The 19,845-nt window shown below is 35.2% G+C and overlaps 1 protein-coding gene across 5 annotated transcripts; it reads right to left on the bottom strand.

The window, feature by feature from the left end:
- Positions 1-226: 226 nt before the first annotated feature.
- LARP7 (La ribonucleoprotein domain family member 7) lies at positions 227-19,845 on the bottom strand. Of its 5 annotated transcripts, none has more exons than XM_029235875.1 (13): positions 19,657-19,845; positions 13,463-13,673; positions 12,875-12,975; positions 12,719-12,802; positions 12,421-12,585; positions 12,249-12,342; positions 11,827-12,174; positions 11,599-11,743; positions 9,570-9,721; positions 8,650-8,768; positions 5,133-5,292; positions 4,794-4,885; positions 227-892 (listed from the first exon to the last, which is right to left on the bottom strand). In XM_029235875.1, exons 2-13 carry the CDS (start codon positions 13,662-13,664, stop codon positions 812-814), a joined length of 1,743 nt encoding a protein of 580 aa, XP_029091708.1. In that variant the 5' UTR covers positions 13,665-13,673; positions 19,657-19,845; the 3' UTR covers positions 227-811. The 5 variants fall into 5 exon arrangements, with proteins under 5 accessions (XP_029091708.1, XP_029091706.1, XP_029091707.1 ...); XM_029235873.1 differs by having other exon boundaries at positions 19,694-19,845; XM_029235874.1 differs by lacking the exon at positions 19,657-19,845 and adding an exon at positions 19,341-19,483.

The raw sequence follows: 19,845 nt of genomic DNA, 5'->3' as shown, positions 1-19,845 counted from the left end.
ATACCTGGTGAGAGATTAAGATGCCAGTCACGTACATGCCCTTCAGGTTCAGTTCTGGGAAGGCCTTCAGTATACCATTCTGTGATTTTCCCGAATAAAATGACAGACTTCGGTTATGCCTAAGGCTGATTCCTAGATTTTTTTTTTTTTTCTGTGTTCATAGCATCTGGTACATTTTATTTTGTCTAACCAAAATAAAATGTTTATTAGCTTCATTTATGAAAACAAACTCACTTAACATTTTAATTGGAAACAGCTCATATGGTCTGTTCAGTGGAAGCTCAGATAGGCAAAGTGCAATAAGCAGAATGAAATATCACACATACGTCTCTGCATAAATCAACATGAAAAAGTATTTAAGATGTTTCAAATGGAAAAAGCAAGCTACAAAATAATAACTACAGTGAGAGTTCTCTGTTAAACATTGTTTCCTACACTATTTATTTATGTAGTACTATTATTTTTGCAAAAATGTTACTGTTTTTGTAATACAAAACAGCAAAATTAATGATAATGTTTGGAAAAAAATATAATGTTCAAAACACATTTATTTTCTAAATCAGTTTGAGGTTAATTTATATCAGATAATTTCAACAAATACAATGTTTAATGAAAAAACTGTGGTATACAGTGTAATTGTCTCTGGACAAACGTCTTGTTTACAAGTTAAGGAACAAAACTATTTCTTTTAATTAAATGTAGGTTTTAGAAAAACATTCATTACACATTACTACCGTAAAAAAAAAAAGAATTCCCTAAGAATAGCTCTAGCATCCAGTGAAATCTTAAGAGGTGAACCAAAATGGTTTTTTCAATCATATTCAGAAAATCTAATGTGTTTACTTGCTTGTTGAGTCTTTTCGAGTCTGATCTTTTCGGCTTTGGTGATTAACTACAGAGAAAGAAATCAGAAATTAGAATGTACTGGATACGTAAAAAGAGAAAGATAATTATGACTAGAAAAATCTCATAACTATTAGCTTGAATAAAACTTCTTAAAAAGGGGAAGAAGAAAACAAATGAGATAATTAAGCTTACATCAAATCAGTTACAGAGAGAAGTGTCTAGATTATGGCTTATTAAATAGATATTAAATCTTTGAATTACCTAAGATCCTCTCATTTTAGTTCCAGATTACTAAAAAAATTTTCAATTAAAAATAACCATTCCACCAACAAGGACCTACTATAAAGCACAGGGAACACTCCTCAATATTCTGTAATAAACTAAATGGGAAAAGAATTTGAAAAAAGAATAGATACATGTATATGTATAACTGAATCACTTTGCTCTACACCTGAAAGTAACACAACATTGTTAATCAATTATGCTACAATATAAAATTACAAAAAAAAAAAACATTCCATGCTGGTAATTTTTTTGACATTTTAGGAGGCTTAAGGACCAACATTTGTTGTTTCATAGCCGTTGGGCTTGAGTATTAATTATCAAGACACTTCTTAAATGATGTGTGGTCTTTAATAATTATATTGTGCTTGAAAATTCATATTATTTGAATGAGACAGCATATTTTGGGCTGAGTGCTACACAAAGCTTTGCTTACAAATTTAAAAAATATTCCAAATAAGAAACTGCTATTAAGAGTACTTATTAATTACACTCTTACATAAATACTTGAAAATTTTAAAGAAGGCAAATGAAATTATGTGGAATGCAGAAGAACATTTAAAATATCCATATATTCCAGAAGATTTCTTGATAAAAAAACTTAAGGTATCTTATTTAGCTTTGAAGGAAATGAAAATTTTATTCTCTTGAAAACACAGATTCTAATGAGTATTCATTAAAATAGTTTATTTAAACTGATGATAAGTGGCCACTGGCAGGAAATCACTTTCAGATTAAAGTAAAAGCTTTTTTATCAGTGAAGTGAGTCAAAATGTAAGTGTTTAAAACTGTCACACCGATATGCTCTTCACAAATTTTATGAATTCCACCTATACCTGCTTAATATCTAACCATCAGTACTTTGTAAAGGAAAGAACATTTTGATAAAAACATTTAAAAATTCAAATATGTTTTAAAAGCTAAAGAGAAATGAGAAAAGCCTTACTGTGTCTCCAGTATCTGTTACCTAATTTTACCAGCGTGCTCAAAGTGATAGGGTACACTACAAAGATTTGGTCTGGGTAGAATGAATCAGACCCCTTTTGGCAGATCTTTCCTTCATCTTACTGATCTTTTGTCAGAGGTCTTAATTTAACTTATCTGTACTTGATTTTTATGGGTAAAAATATCATACATAGAAAATAAAATATTTCTACCAATTCTTTTCTCTTTTAATTCTGTGTAAACTGACCAGAGCTCAGGAAAGTGTCCCCAGTAGCCTTCTCCTCCACAATGTGAAAATAAGAACCAGGATTTTTTTTAGTGCTTTTTTTTCACTCAATTATGGACCAAGTATAATGTTACTGTGGAAACGGTAGGCTGGCATGTCAGTGAGGTATTTACGCTATACTTTTGGCTGCTAACTTTTTCTAAAATACTTAATTTCCATTACTAACATGCTTGCTTCCAGTACTCCAGCTACACTGTCCTAGTCTCACAATCTCCTTTCAAGACCTCTGCACTTTCTTCTTCTTTTTTTTTTTTAAATATTTTTATTTATATTTTTGGCTGTGTCGGTTCTTAGTTGCGGCACGCGGGCTTCTCTCTAGTTGTGGCATGCGGGTTTTTTTCTCTCTAGTTGTGGCATGCAGGCTCCACAGCGCATGGGCTCTGTAGTCTGTGGTACTTGGGCCCTCTAGTTGAGGCGGCGGGCTCAGTAGTTGTGGCACACTGGCTTAGTTGCCCCATGGCATGTGCGATCTTAGTTCTCCGACCAGGGATCAAACCCTTGTCCCCTGCATTGGAAGGCAGATTCTTTACCACTGGACCACCAGGGTAGTCCCAAGGCCTCTGCACTTTCTGTTGCCTCCTACTGGAAAGCTGTGCATCTAAATTTTTTTCTTTTTTTTGCCGTACATGGGCCTCTCACTGTTGTGGCCTCTTCCGTTGCGAAGCACAGGCTCCGGACGCGCAGGCTCAGCAGCCATGGCTCACGGGCCTAGCCACTCCGCGCCATGTGGGATCTTCCCGGACCAGGGCACGAACCCGTGTCCCCTGCATCGGCAGGCAGACTCTCAACCACTGCGCCACCAGGGAAGCCCTGTGCATCTAAATTTTCCTGACTTGCTTGCTCACTTCCCTAAGGTCTCCTCTACTGTCACCTTTGCAGATAGAACTTTCCAGACAATCTCATCTCATGTATCCCATTATACTTTTGAGTTTTCTGTACAGCACATGTCATCATCTGACTTATTAATATATTACCTCTAAGCCTCAACAAAGAAGGGGACTTTGTTACTCACAGCTATATACTCAGTTCCTAGAACAGTGGCTAACACAGACTGGCACCAAAAATATTAATTAAATGAATTAAGAAAGAAGTAAACTAAATTACGGTCTAACCCCCTCTCCTCTGAGAAGCTTCTCTGTGTGGTACCTTTTTTTCATTTCATGAAATGAGCAAACTAGTTACATCCATAGCTTTAGCTAGGAGTCTATACTTTCAGAGGTTTATCACACAAATCATGTGTATGATAAACCTGATGGTGTAACAGGTAAATGAGAACTCTCCCAATGATAGAACTACTTACTGGTTTCCAACCCAATTTATAAAATTCCCTAAGTCATTGTTTATTTCCTTGTCTCAAATTTAATTTGTGGAGATGGAATCTTTCTGAAAAATAAACTTTGATTTCTAGTTTTAGAAATATATACAATTTAAATGAAATTTCACACCAATTAGAAGGATAAGCATTATTTAACAAAATGATTTCATTTCAGTTGTCAGTTCTGGATTAATGATTTTAACATTTAAATACTCTCAAGCAGGCTTTGAAATTAACACCTCATGGACCTGAAAGAGTCCTTAAGAAGGGAGGCCTCCCCATCTCAGCCAATTCAGTCCACATTCACAGAATTAACAAAGACCAGTAGAAAACCTCCTCCTAAATCATCTTAAATTCCAATGAATCCTAGGCTATCTAACGCTGATGAAAAAACTTAATTTTCCAATTAAAAAAAAAACAACAAAGAATTTTATAAATAGGACCCTAAAGCAACAAACCTAGAACACAGGAAGTATGACCTTTCAAGTGCTAATCAATCATAAAAGGATGTACGTACATCTTTCCGTATTTTACCGATTTTTACAATATACATTAAAAAATTTATACTAGTAATATTACTATTATTATGTGCACATAATAAGGCACAGTTATTATGTGCCCTATTTTATTCTAAGCACTTTAAGATGTTCTAACCTTTACATGTATAATAATGTTTTAAAAGAATAAACTAGACAGCTTACTAGCAACAATAAATATCTGATAAATTTAGTGTCATTTAAAATAAAATTATTGAAAGAGAGGCTTGCTTTAAATTATTTAATGTACTTATTTGTTTCTTTCACTTGTCAGCTAGCCTAGAGAAAAAGGAATAAAGCTTACCGTTGCTACAGGGAATGTTATGCATAGTCTCTCAATCTTATCTGTGGAGGCTCATATTTTTAAAAAGTACAATCTAAATACATTGTGTTTTTTACCATTAAGACAATCTTTAAATAATCATTCACCACAAAGCCATAAATGAAAGCAGCCAGAAATTTAAATTACATCACTATTTTCTTTTTAAAAAAAGATAAACTTATGTACCCTTGTGTGGAAAATAATTCTAATTTCGTATATTTCAAAATCTAGAGAAATAAAAAAAAAAAATGAATTGATTACCTTCTCAGTGCCTCTTTTCTTTTCACGAGGCTGATTAAGTTTGGCCTGCCTATCTACCAAAATCTTCTGCCAATACCTCTGTTCATGGTCACCTTAAAAAAAACAGAACAAAAAACCCCACGAAAATGCTGATCATAAGGATACAGATGAAGAAACATATTCAAGGCTTTATATTGTCAACAACCAAACCGGAATAGTCTCATTTTATTAATGCTACTTTATGCATATTATAGTACCAAAAAAACCCAACAACGTAGTTTCATTAGCCAAACTCAGAAATTATAAAACAATCACCCCACAATAAGAATTGTTGAAAAAGAATGTTCTATAAAGTTTTACCAGAAAGAATCTCTAGTTTCCAGCAGTGTTTCTTTTTAATTTCCATATATGCATTTATTACTGCTTGAGCATCCTCAGGAGTTTTAAATCTAGCATGGCATTCTGTATCTCCTTCCAGCAAATCAACATAAACAACTTCTGAGATTACTGCCAAAGTATCCTGCATTAGAGTTTAGAAAGGCTTAAAGTAAATAACAAAAATGTTTCAATATAATTCTAAAATTATTCCAATGGCTGTACTAGAATCTATTATAAAATTGAGCCATATGTCATTTAAAATGAGGAGAAACTATCCTATATCAAACATTTCTTCTAAAATATATACAAATGGGGAATTTCCTGGAGGTCCAGTGGTTAGGACTCTGTGCTCTCTCTGCTGAGGGCCCAGGTTCAATCCCTGGTCGGAGAGCTAAGATCCCATAAGCCACACAGTGCCGCCAAAAACCAAAAAAAAAAAAAACCAGAAAAAGAGAAAGAATAAAAGCCCCCAAAACGAATGCTCTTAAAAAGTGACTTGGACAAAGCTGAGAACCAATTTAACATCAACTCTAATAATAACTTTCCTTCCTTCAACAGCATCCTTAAAATCTTAACTGGCATGGGAATATTGCATGAGGAAAAGAGATTTGTAGAGCGGAATGTACAAATACAACTCCAAATTCAGAAGAAGGTTTCCAAGTCTGGGTGTAGTTAAAGAGTAAAATTAAAAACAAACAAAATCGAAAAGGGATGAAGGAAGGTGTGTTTCCAGTTACCTGTACCAAATCACTTATGACTTAAAATATATGTAAACTTTTTATAACCACTCGTGAAAAACATTTCAAGGAACATACAAAGTAGTTCCCAAGTAGTCTATGGGAATACAGATAGCTCAAGAGCTTTTATTCTCTGATAAAAACACCTAAGCAACCTCTTCTAAACAAGTTGAGTCACACAGCAAGGAAAACTTTTACTTATACGGCCTGCTGTGAGGGCAAATTAACAAGATTCCTGCATTCCTAGTCTTTTTTTTTTTTTCACAGCAGGATCTAGAGTGTACGCAATGCAATTATGCAGGAATGTTACACTAATTCTTAATTCATCAACTTCCATTCATAAAGCTAAAAGAAATAACTGAAGGTTCCCAACTGGGGGAAAAAAGCCTTACCCACCTCACCTCCTTTAGTTTTAACCCAAAATTTCAAGGCACAACTAATTTAGATTACTTTTATTTATTTATTTTAAAACATTTATTATTTTCTTTGGCCCTGCCATGCAGCTTGTGGGATCTTAGTTCCCCGACTAGGGATTGAACCCGGGCCCTCGGCAGTGAGAGCGCGGAGTCCTAACTAGTGAACCGCCAGAGAATTCCCTAGATTACTCTTAGACATTGGATTTTTAAAGTATGAATTACAAAAAGAACTGAGCAATACCTGGAAATATTTTTTCATAAGAAAAGTTTATAAAGTAGTAAAAACCTGTGCTTATGTACAAGCCAGGGACTATATCTTAATTCATCCCAACACTTAAAACACTGCCTATCACAAAATAGGCTCTTAATAAATGTATGCTAATTCAATGAAAAAAAATTAAGAGAACTGGAGAGAAATATACCTGCTAATTCTTCCCATTTCTCTATCTAATCAGTATTAAATTTAGACACAAAGCAAGAAACTATGGTATGAAGTGATGAAATTTTAATGTGTTCATTGGTAGTAGTGAGAGTTTTATAATTGATTTATCAGACAGATTAGATTACTACAATTCAAAAGATATTTACTAAATATCCATTATAATGTCAGGCTAATCCCCGGATTTAAAACCCTTCTTAGAATGACAAATTAACCTGGTAATCACATGGGCAAGTCACAGACAGCAGTAACAATCGTAGCTCAGTTTTTGTTCCAGCAAAATGTAAGTAATTACTAACTTGGTTAATGCAGTTATTTTACGATTTTGGTGATCATAAATGAAGAATCTATAATTGACATAATTACCATTTAGATAATAAAAGCTATTTGATAAATATAATTAAACCTATGTCAGTCATTCCAAATAACAAACTTTGTGTAATTTTTCTGTTAAATCTTTTTCAATCTGACTAACCACAGCAGTGTTTACATCCTCAATTTTTTATCCTTCTTATTTGAAAGTCTATACTGTGACCAAACTTGAAATGCAAGCTGGTAATACCAATTTGGGATTGACCAGGTTTAATACTGTAATGAGAATCTAAATTTTGTGTTAGTGACAGCTACAGGATTTTAGGGGATAGGGTTTCAGATGAAGAGTGCTTACAGATGGTTACAATGAGCAACCTTAATGGTTATGCAAGTCAAAAAATGTGACTGCTAAGAGTCTATGCAAAAGCAAAACAATATACTACATGGTGCTCATGTCAGTATAAGAATTTTAAATATATTTGCTATGTTACAGAACATGTTATATAGTTTAAAAAGAAAGCGTCTTACCTAAATGGGTGACAAGGTTTAAAAGTAAATAAAATACGGTACTCCCACTCAAAGGAATATGTGAATAAGAAAGGAATATTGCTGTGCTGGTACAAAATGCTGTAGAAGATAACTTTATAAAGTGAAAAAAGAAGACTAGTACCGTATGAATAGCAATTTAAAGTGTAAATTGTGTAGAAATAAAGATTTATTTGCATATGCATGTAAAATTTTTGGAGCTTTGGAAAATAGTTTACACTTTTCTGTAATTGTTTCAAATTTTTAAAATAATCAGCATGGATTAAAAATACCAAAAATTTTAAAAAATAAAAATTTTAAAGGCTCTTTTCTCCAAAAAAAAAAGTGCCTTTCAGGAAAAAAATTTCTATTCCCAAGAGGATTCATTAACAGACAAAAATAAACTAAGTCCATGGTAAGTGAAAAATATGCATATTAACCCTTTTATTCCAAAATCGTTCTGACTTGTTTTAAGTCACAAAATCTTTTAGGAATCTATTGAAAGCTAAGAGCTCTAATGAAAACAAATTACAAATTCTCTAGTTTGCTCCAAACCAGACAACGGCAGATAATTACAATTTTATTTTAAAAATAATTTCAAACCAACTCTAATGTTGATTAAATATTTTAAAAAGTTTTAGCACTAAGTATTTTCCTAAAATCTAGTTTCTCTAGGTTTTCCTGAAAACAGAGGAAGTCCCCTAAAAAATGAATACTGGAAAACATTTTACTTTATCTACCCTATTAGTTATAACTATAGTATGGTTTCCTCATCTAACTATACAACCACCATTAAGGGCACCAATAAAAATAAGTACAAATTGCACTTTTCCTATAAATGGATTAAACTATGTTCACTGTAAATTTGATCCAGTGAGGAATTTCAGTCTTTAGAATTTGCTTCAAGTCAAACTTAAGGGTTATTATGGAATCAAAACCAGTAATCAGTTTACCACAAGAGAACAAATTCTAATTTGATTTGCTTCATTTTCCACATTCAAAACATCTTCACATGGGGGAGTTTTTTAGAGGAAAGAGAAACAACTATCCTGGGGATACAAAAGCATTACCCTGACTTGTTTCCTGCCAGGTAAAGGCTCAGTGCTAATGATCTTCACAATCACACCACTCACAAACTGTGGTCCTGCTGCATTAACCTTCTCCTGGGGACCACCCTCTTCACTGTCTGCTGTTTGAAAAGAAGAAGACCAGAAATAAATCTCTTACACTTAATAATTTAACCCTTAGGAGGCCCACTTTAGAATAACAATAATGATTTCTCAGCCTGATTTAAATAATTAATTTAAATTTACTCATAAAGTCATTATGTTGTAAGTTATACTATTTATTGCAGATCACCATGAAGTAAAATACAAAAACCTTTATTATTGTAAATGCAAACTTTTACCATTAGAAGAGCACTTGTAAAACCTTAAAAAAAAAAAAAAAAAAGCTCCTTTTCAATGAACCAAGTAACAAAGTGCTTTACTCAATGAAGAAATAAACAGGCATAGGATAATATATAAGAATATTGTATATAAATTACAATTCAAATGTGAAATTTATATTTTCAACTTACTGGAATTTAAAATATATCCTAATATTGAAGATTTCACAAAAATCTTGTTTTAATTTGTTCCTGCTTGTGGTTAATACCAAGGAATAACATGTCAGGTGAGAAATTATCAGCTTTGTTTCTATAAACCTGCTCAACTCAAACTAGGCACTCATTACTAAATTTGATTAATAATGAAAACTGTAGAGAAAACTTATATGATTAAAAAAGATTCTGTTTAAAATGAACCCTTCAAATTTTCTTATGTTAAGAATAAATCACACGTCTGGACAACTTGACAAATCAGTAATTTTTCAAATAACAACCATTGTATAATCAAGTTTTTAAAACTAAAGTTTATCATGTAATAACTCAGAAAGTACATTTAGTGTAAGTACAATATAATGCTACAAAAACTATCATAGTGATGCTTACTTTTTTCATTTTTCATTTCGGACTTAGTAGGTACTTCATGGTTTGTTTCCATTTCTGACTCTAATTTTATTTGTGATATTGTTTTTTTTAAAGAAGCCATGCTAGCTTTTTGCAGTGCTAAATACTCTTTTTTCAAATCCAGCCATTGGGTCCTATAATGAAAAAACACTGTACTTTTAAAATAGTGACAATAGATCATTAAATAAAAAGTAAGTATCTAATACAGACATTCAGTGACTTACAATCACTCCTCCTCCCAACCTTTCTTTCTTTAAACACTTACACTCAAATTATTTCCTGAGTTCTAAGTCCATCTGGCAAACAAGCAAAGGGGAGTTCCCTTTGCCCCAACATTCAGATTAAATGTTTTATATTTGATGATTCAATTCTTGAGTATGTTTCAAATATTTGAATTGATGAAACTAAAAGTATTGAATTAATTAACTAGTAACATTTACTAGAAAAGTCAGTCAACTCTGGGGAAAAAATGAGAAATTAAAATTTAAAGATTTGTTAAACTGCTTCCAATTTGAGAGACAACATTCCTTAGTATTTACTTGAGTCAAAAGGAATTTCTAAGAAGAAAAAAACACCCCATGGAAGCAATTTATTTATTTACATACATTTAACGTGTAAGATATTTCTTCAAACAGCTAGAGCTCCTCCAGATAGAAACACAATGCCTCGCCTGGCTCTGCAGGAGCACTCATTGTTACCCTAATCTATGCCATCAAACAAGCAGATAGGGGATTTTTTTTTTTTTTTTTTAAAGAGGAGAATATCTGTGGTAATGGTTTTAGCTGTTAACATTGACATCTGTATACTTCAAAAAAAAAAAAGTATCCAGACCCACCCAGGACCATACATTCCCTGAGAGCTGATACATTAGAATAACAAAGGGCTCTTGTAATGATTCTCTGAGATAAAAAGGCAAAAGGAATTCAGGAGTTAAGAATAGTATAAATAGAAGTACCCAAAGTCGTTGCCTTTTAACCCTCCAAGAGGAAAACTGGATTCTTTGGAAAGTAATCCAGGAAGGTTAAGAAAAACTCTCTTCTAAAAGGTATGCCATTTGCTTTCTTCTACTTATCTCTCACCCCTTGCGTAGATGGACTCCCTTTAACTTTAACATGGAAGTACTTTCTGTGACTTTTAAAATAGTAAGTGCTTCCATGTTTTAGTAGAAGTGAATCCAAATTATGCCTCCGGATTCGAGATATCAACCTTTCTAACTTACAGAAGCCAAGGGGATCCCCTTTGCTTTAACATGGGGGTACCTGCTGTGTAAAACAAAAGTAAGTGCTTCCATGTTTCAGTGGAGGTGTCCCCAAACCGACACTTTCAAGGATTCAGATCTATTTTTATAGGATAAGCTGTTGAAACTGGCTACTAATGAAGCTCTGAAAATAATGAAAATACAGCATTGCTTGTTAAATTTTGAATAAAGGATAAAAATATATAATCCTTACAATGAAATTTTACTTAATTTAAGATATCTTTGTCGGACAGGTCCAAACTGACGCGTTTGTTCTGATCCCAGATTATTTTCTAAATTTTCTTAACAGGTCAAAGGACATTCATGATTTTTATTTTTCTTCCCAAGACTGGGCTCCCCACCACTTAAACGTGGATGTACTTGCTTTGAAACTAAAAAAGTAAGTGCTTCCATGTTTTAGTGATGGTAAGTCTTCCTTTTTCATTTTAACTTCAAGAAAACTTCAGGAGTACTTAACTGAATGGCCGGTCTATGATACATTAAAGCTCTACTTCTAAATCTATTAAGGAACACCCTCTACTTTAACATGGAGGCACTTGCTGTGACTTGATAAAAAATAAGTGCTTCCATGTTTTAGTGTGGTGGTTCCTTTTTAAACCCCAATCGTATTAAAGCAACTTGTCTGCAGATCATGGCTTCAGGCCATTACTGTTGCTAATATGCAACTCTGTTCAATACAAATTGGAATTGCACTTTAGCAATGGTGATGGAGTGTGTCAAATGCCAACAATATAATTTGTACCGCTGACTTACTTTGATAGTACTCGTAATGGTATAACCTCTTCTCCCATTTTATGCCTCTCTTTATGTTTTTTCTTATGCTTTCTTTTTGCTTTCAAGAGGGATCCATCTTTTATATCTCCAGTGTCTTTTTCCTCTTCAGTAGAGACTTCTAATTCTAAATTAAAAAACAATAAAGACGTGAGTTAAGAAAAAAAGAAAACCTTATTTATCTAATCGTAAGCTTAAAGTTAGAAATACCTTTGTTTTCTTTACAAACTTCTGAAGCTTTTTTAATGTTGTCTTTCTGAGCCACTTTTTTAAGTTTTGATTTGGGAGTTAAGTAATCTGCATCTTCAGAGCTACTTCTCTTTCTCTTTACTGTTTTGCCTAAAGGTAAGCTGGATACTTCAGTTCTTTCTCGTTTTTTCTTCTTCTTTGTGGGTGGTTTTTGGGGTTCAGTAACCTCTACTTCAGAGCCCTCAGATGTGGTCCTTGATCTTTTTTTACAGACGCTTTCCTTGCTTGGGTCCATATTTGACTCTTTGGTCTGGATACTGTCTTCTTTCTTCATTCGGCCTTTCTTCTTTTTTTTCTTTTTCTTTTCTTCTGTAACAATTTTCTTTTTATTATTTATTATTTTACTTCAACTACATCTACTTTAAAAATATTTAATAACTCACCAGCTACTCTAAGGGCAGGAATGGGCTTGTTTTTCACTGTCTTGGGAAATACACCAGGTTTTCTTGGTGCTTCCTCTGGTGGGTTATTAAGAAACTGAAATGAAATAAAATTTTGTTACTATTTAAAACAGTTGGTTATTCTCTTTTCCTTTGTTTTAGGTTCTGGACCTACCTCAATAGCTTTTGCTGCTTGTTCTTTTGTCTCAAATTCCACAAAGGCAAATCCCTTTGGATCTCCAGTAGACTTATAATGTGGTATACTTATATAAACAACATTGCCACATTTCCCAAATACTCTTTCAATCCAGCTGTGATTAACATTTTTGGGAAGTAATTCCTATGATAAATTAGAAGCAATATTAAATAAAATGTTAAATCTTAGAATAAAGTTTTACTTAACTGAATATTAAAATGTTTCTGTTGTTTTTTTGGGGACAACACTTCTGAGCTTTTCCAGAAAAATGGCTCACCACATACACAGTCCGCTCATCCTCATCCTTTGGTCTTTCACCCAGAGGCTTTTTTCTCCTGATTCTGGTGCCTTCTAAATCCAGCTTTAAAACAGTACATAAGGTTAATACACTAATACAATACTATGTGACATAATAAGTTGTAACAATTCTTACCTCTACAACAGCTGAATTTTTCAGTGCTCTGGCTATTAACTTTCCATCAGTGGTCAATTTTTTCATTTTGTTGAATGACACGAGAAGTGATATATCAACATCTAATGAAAACAAGTTAAAGTGAATAAATATCATTAAAAAGAAAACATTAAAAAGATAAACCAGCAGGATAAATGGTACTTGGGATGAATTAAATCTGCCCCTTAAGTTAGACACAGCCCTACTGGTCACAGTTATACATTCATAACAGAAAACTGATACAACTTCCCTTCAAAACTAGTCAAAGGTGTTTTGAAATGCAGACTAGGTAAAATGCCTTTCTGTCTGAATCCTGCATATACCTCTATGCATTCTCAAATAAACATGCATGGTAAATGTTCATCTGCTTTGAAGTTGCTAGAGGCCTAGTGAGTCTTTAACTGTAAAAATATAAAGGCTACAAAAAGTGGCCTACAATAGTTCTTGTAAAATTATACACATTACACAAGTGTGGTGGATTTGATGCTATATACACTACATTACATACACTATCTTAGAAGTAGATACACCTCTTAAAACTAGTTCAATTATACACTGAAGCAAACTTACATCCATCTCTAGATTTTTCTATCTGCTCTCGAAGAAATCTATCCTTGTGAAGATTTGCGTCTCCAAACCAGAAGTCCACCTGCTTTGCAATATCTGCAAGCACCTGTTTTACCCGAGACCGTTTCTTTTTTTCTACTTCTTTTTTCTTTTCAGTGCTTTCCTCTTCCAGTGCTTTTTCTTGATTTCCACTTCCAGTTTCCATTCCTGTCAACTGGGAAAAGGTAAATATCAACTCAGTACAAGTAATTAGTAATACAGAAAAAATGTTTAGTTTAGCCTTTGTCTGAAGGGAAATGGACTCAAATTTGACTGCCAGAGAACAAACTTCAGGGGAACACTTTTCATTTTTCACATCAGCTGAGGAAACTTTCATTGGCCTTGAGTCGTTTTTTTTTTTTTTTTAGTTCTTTCTCGTTCACTTCTCATTTGGCCTTGTTTTTACTTTTAAAATAATTTACCTCCTATGTTATGGAGCACAGCTTCAGCATTTTATGTCTTAAACTGCAGAACCAGATTATCCTAGTATAATTTATGTCTACATTTATATCTCAAAGTATAACATTAGGAACTGAAACATTCTTCATTTTGAAAAACCTCAAAAAAGTTATTTGCATTTTAAAATACAACTTCTAATGAAATAAAAATTGATTCTTGATTTTAAAAAATGTTAATTTGTTTACTAGAAGCAGAATTCAACTGACAAGTCACAGAATCCACCATCTCTTTTTCAGGTGACCTTCCTGTCCCAGTGTTTATTTCTTGGTCAGCAACTTTCAACCCCCTCATTCCTCAAGTCACTGTGCATGCCTCTTTGCTCCCTCCGCTCCAGCCATGCTGCTTTTCTAGCTGTAGCTACAACTCAGCTGGCAAACTGAACTGAGGGATTTTTGAACTTGCTATTCTCTCTAAAATTATCCCCTAGATAACATGGCTTGCTTCCTCACTTGCTTAAGTCTTGTTCAAATGTCACTTCAGTGAGATCTCCCATAACCCTATTACTATACATTTGTCTATTCTTTATCCTTCCTAGAATGTAAGATTGATGAAATCAGATTTTTGTCTCTTTTGCTTACTGGTGAATCCCCAGTCCCTGGTACACAGTACTCATTCAAAAATTTGTTGAATGAATTGTGTCATCTTAGTTGAATCACTAAAGGTATGCACACAAAAATGAGTAGATGAGCAAAGGCTTAACATGAGGCCTGGGGTGATGCAGCCTTGCCTAAGAATAACCTCAGTCTCCCATAACATGGTTTTTTGGAAACAGGAGCATTAAGACAAATGGGGAGAGTCATCTGTCTCCTCTGTCGCACTGGGTTGGGTGCTGCTATTAGCTGGTATGCAGTCCTTAAGGCTGTGACCAGAATGACACAGTAGATCGGTGGGCAAAAGGGCTAAAGCTTTTACATATCAAGGTGACCCAAAACACCATTTGCCTTTATCTGTGGAAGCCATACTTGTCTACTGTAGATGGGGGGGCTGGGGGCAGGGGAAGCAGTGGATTTGAGTAAATGCTGGGGCTAGGACTCCAGATGAGATGAAGATTCTGTCCCTACTGTATCTTCTGCCTTGTATCCTTTAAAGCTCAGTAAACACAGTATTAGATTAAAGCCTATTTGTGTCTCCTGAGTCTGACTGTCAGCTAGAATCTGTCACTGCAGCAGTGATGCTGCAGACAGTACCAGAAATAGTGTTTCAAAGTGACATCCAGTAAGAGGGTACAAAGCCATTAAGGCATTTCACTTCAATCTCCAACTAAATGCATTCTCACCAAAGTCAATAGAAGAGTATTCTGGTATTTTTAGAATAGGCTTCCGCTGATTGGCTAAGCACCAATTTTTTAAATATACAAGTAATGAAGTATTTACTTAGATGATGCTAGCATAACTCATAAAATGGAGGAATATGGGGCTTCCCTGGTGGCGCAGTGGTTGAGAGTCCGCCTGCCGACGCAGGGGACACGGGTTCGTGCCCCGGACCGGGAGGATCCCACATGCCGCGGAGCGGCTGGGCCCGTGAGCCATGGCCGCTAAGCCTGTGCGTCCGGAGCCTGTGCTCCGCAACAGGAGAGGCCACAACAGTGAGAGGCCCTCGTAACGCAAAAAAAAAAAAAAAAAAAAAAAAAGGAGGAATATGTCAGAATTTATCATTAGAAAGACAATCAGGTGTCATTCAGTGCTGCATAACCATAGTCCTCACCTCGCACTCCCACTCCAACCCACCCTGTCAGGCTTTCCTTTCCACCTTTCTAATGAAACTGAAAACAATTATCTCCGCTGTCTACCGGACCTCTCAGCAGCATCCGCAGTGGGTAACTCCCTCACTGAAAACATTTTCTTCCTTTAGCTTCCAGGCGTGTTCTTCTCAATTTCCTTTTCTGGACCCTCCTACTCCGCTCTACCTTTACATGCTGCCTAGGATTGCATTCAGTCCTGAGCCCCCTTCTTATCTACACAGACCTCCTTTCAGAGGGCGTCTGGCCTGAAGCTCCTTGGCTCTATGCTGATGTTTCATAAATCTATCTTCTCCCTGACTTTTCCCATTAGCTCCCCATTCCAACATGGAACTGTCCATTTGACCTCTTCACTTGTTTATTTCTTGCGTATCTCAAGCTCAAATTGGCAGAAATTGAACTCTCTAATTTTAACAAACCTATTTTTTGCCTAGTTTTCCCCACCTCAGAAAACACCAGTGACAAAATTGCTGAGAGGGCAAAAACACTGAAATCCTTCTTAATTCTTCTTTCCTCACACCCCACAGCCAATTCATTAGCATTTCTGTTAGCTCTACCTTTTCAAAATACATACTGAATATGAATCTTTCTCATTTCTTCCATCACAACCACCTGTTCCAAGCTATCACGGTGTCTTGCATGAACTTCTGCAAACACATCCTAACATTTGCTTGCTTCTACTCTTCTTCCATTATCATCAATTTTCCAGATAGCAGCTGGAATAATCATTTAAATATGTAAATAAAATGTCAATCTCTTGAACAAAATCCTCCACAGGTTTCTTATCACACTCAGAATAGAATCCAAAACCCTTACTGTGGCCTACAGGCCCTATTCCATCTGGCCTGGGGATCTCGCTCTAACTTCATCACTCGCAACTTCTTCCAGAGTGCTCATTCCAACCACAACACACCACCTTTCTGTTCCTTTTTAAACAAGCTAAGGCCATTCCCATCAAGGCTCCTGTTGCTCTCTAGCTTCCCTGCCACACCTGCAGGGATTACTTCCTTGTTCATTCAGGTCTCTGCAAATGTCACTTTCTCAAAGAGGCTTTCTCTTTCACCCAATCTAAAATATCCCCTCCCAGCCAACCTTAACCCTACCCGCCCCCTCAGTCACCACTTTCTACACTTGTATCCTCTTATCCCTAACTGGAATTATAATTCTATTGCCTGTCTGCCTTACTAGAATATAAACACTATGAAGGTAGAGACTTCAGTTTGATCACAACCTCAGCATTTGTTGAATAGCTAAATAATATAACTAAAAGGATCTAATAAACTGTAAAGTGTTAAGCATTTCAAGTTATTTTGTTAGGGGGTCAAATTTAGGGTATGACTGTCACTACAGCAGGGTCCACGCTAACTTTCCCTTCTAAAAAAACTACAAATTATAGAGGGCAGACTACCAGCTCTCCACTTCTTTGCATCGTCAAAGCCACCATCTAAGGAAATAGCGGACAGAACTGCATAAGCACAGAAAGTCACAATTCTCCCAGAAATCAGACTTTTCCCATCATTCTCATATCTCAGCCCAGATACTCTCCTTCTTTCCTTCTCCTAAAGAATTTTTTGTGGCTTGGAGAATTAAGTTCAGAAAATCTTGCCTAGTGTGAATAACACTCATCTGCAAATTTTAATCTTAAAAATATATTCTATAGATAATCAAGTATACCTTCACTTTAGGGGAAGACCTGAATTAAACAGGAAATAACAAGCTATGGTACAAGTTAGTTTCCCTACACAATGGTTGCAGAAGATCAGGAAGTTACATGGCAGTATTTTTGTTACAATTTTGATCTTCATAGTTTACTTTCTCAATGTCCTATGATAACAAATATGTGTGTTGTCATTCCATACATTCCAAATCAAACTTATTATCTTTCCTACCCATGACTGTTCTTCTCACCATCCTCATTTTATTTAAGGATGACATATTCCATTTAGTTAACCAATCAAGCTATTTACTAGCTGTATGGATTTTGAGCAAGTTACCTTTCTATGGTCTATAAAATGTGAATAAAAATTATACCTCCATAATAGAGTTGTAAGAATTAATCAAAATAAATAAACCACTTCCCATTGCTGCTATATAGCACACACTCAATAATATGTAAGCATTATTATTTATTATCATTTTATCATTTACCAATCTGTTATTAAGTACTATCAATTCAACCTTTGGAATGGCCCTTATCTCCATCCAGTGTTTTCCACAACTACTATCACAACAGTATGGAACTAGTTTATAAATTGTTCTAGAAGTCATCCATCCTTCACAGAAGCTGTGTAACTTGTCTAAAACACAGATCTAATTTTCTGACTCTGACATTAAAACTTCCAACATTAGAAACTCCTCAGCACCTTCTAGTAACATAATCTGTAGTTTTAAAAAATTGTTAAATGAATGAACTGGTTTCATGGGCTTTAAACAAATAAAAGTTACCTTGTAACAATGTCAGTTACTTTACATACGTTGTTTTAAATCCTCATAATCCCTCTAGGTTCTTTTAACTTCTTTTTACAAAGGCTCAAAGATTAAGTGACTTGGCTAAAGCTAGCTGGGTAAGTAAGCTCAGGTATGCTTGACTCCCACACTGCCTACTTTTTACTAGACCTTCTTGCAACCTGTCACCATGTGCTCTATGTTCTGACTCAGAAATCCTTAATCTGAAGTCCCTGGAATTTGCGATGGATTGCAAGAATTCTTGTGAATCCCATGAAATTTTCAAAAGATAAATTTTAAAGAAAAGGTGAAATCATGACTCTTCTACAAATATAAAATGATCACATGTCAAAGATTTTATTTAAACAATTAACCAGGGAACTAGCCAACTGTTAAAAACCAGGAGTTTTTAACTCCTGGTTAAAAGGAGTTACTCAAAAACTCCTTTTCAAAGGAGAACTCAAAAATTAGACAAGTACAAGCAATCAGGAATATTGAAATGAATTTGTTAAAATAGATTGCAATACTAGTCAAGGCAATAATTGCAAGACTGGTTTCCATTATTGTTTTCTACAACTTACACAATTGTAAAATAGCTCAATGACGATGAAAGGCAGAGATAACCTGGAACAGTGAGCTAGACAAGACACCACATATATGTGTGTGTGAATATATATATATATATATATATATATACACATACATATATTATGGGCCATTTCAACGTCTTCCACAATTTTTCTTAGAAAAATTTGTAGCAAAATGTTTTCACATGTACATGCATTTTCCTGGGAGGCTCATCCATAGCTTTAAAATCATGTTTTAAAAGGAAATGGTGTGCCCAAAAGGTTAAGAACCATTGTTCTAGTCACAGCTGACTATTCAGCAGTACCCACTTTCTTGTCTCTTGGGCCTTCGCTTTAAATGAGTCTTCTCGTCTTCCTTGCCTTATAAACTTCTATACAATTTTCAAGGCCTAGGTTAAATGGTATCTTACTCTTTCTAGCCTTCCACTACCACGTCTCCCGTAATCAACTGCCTCCTCATCTGTTTTCTCTTAAGTAAGTTTATTAACGTACTCGGTACACTATTTAACGCTTATTATTTGTTCCTTCCATAACTGGATTTTCAGCTCTCTGAATGACAAGGACTAAAGTTCTGAGAAAGAAAATGACTTAATTTTAAAATACAAGTCCTCACATTCGTTATCTTTTAGCCAGCAAAACTCGAACCTGTGAAGTAAAGCAATTTCACTTTTGACTACTGCCCCTCTCGGTACCCGTCCTTCCGCACGGACGCCGCCAAACGCTGGACGGCCCCGAACCTTCCAACACCGGACAACACGCGCCCCCAATCACTGAAAATTGGGAACTACAAGGGCTGCCGGAGGACTTTTGCGCGTGCGCACAGAGCACTACGACGAGCAAACTGACGGTTGATGGGAGGGGGCGGGGTGAGAAGGACAGATGTTAGAATGGGCTGCATAAAAAAGGACTGAGAGAAATTCAGACCTCACCTAACCTGGGTGACCCTATAGTCCACTTAGAACTTACTCCGTCCAATTCCCAAAATACAGGGCCAGAGACTGCGTCCTTCAGTCCTTCCCGTCTCCCGATCCTTAAAGTCGTAGTTGTTTTAGCGTCATAGGAGGAGCGACAGCGTTCTTCCGTACGCCTCGGAAAAGACAGGCCCAGCGACTGTGCGA

Source organism: Monodon monoceros, unplaced genomic scaffold (assembly GCF_005190385.1).
Source record: "Monodon monoceros isolate NGI ecotype Baffin Bay Population unplaced genomic scaffold, NGI_Narwhal_1 Super_Scaffold_20, whole genome shotgun sequence".
Classification (NCBI taxonomy): Eukaryota; Metazoa; Chordata; class Mammalia; order Artiodactyla; family Monodontidae; genus Monodon; species Monodon monoceros.
This window is presented reverse-complemented; position numbering and strand designations above follow the sequence as displayed.

Bases quoted from the DNA above. Each gene is read 5' to 3' on its own strand.
- LARP7 (XM_029235875.1), bottom strand. From the start codon at position 13,664: ATGGAAACTGGAAGTGGAAATCAAGAAAAAGCACTGGAAGAGGAAAGC. The intron at 12,976-13,462 runs GTAAGTTTGCTT...TGTTTTCATTAG, and splicing joins AGAAAAATCTAGAGATGGAT to ATGTTGATATATCACTTCTC. The intron at 12,175-12,248 runs GTGAGTTATTAA...AAATTGTTACAG, and splicing joins TCCTGCCCTTAGAGTAGCTG to AAGAAAAGAAAAAGAAAAAA.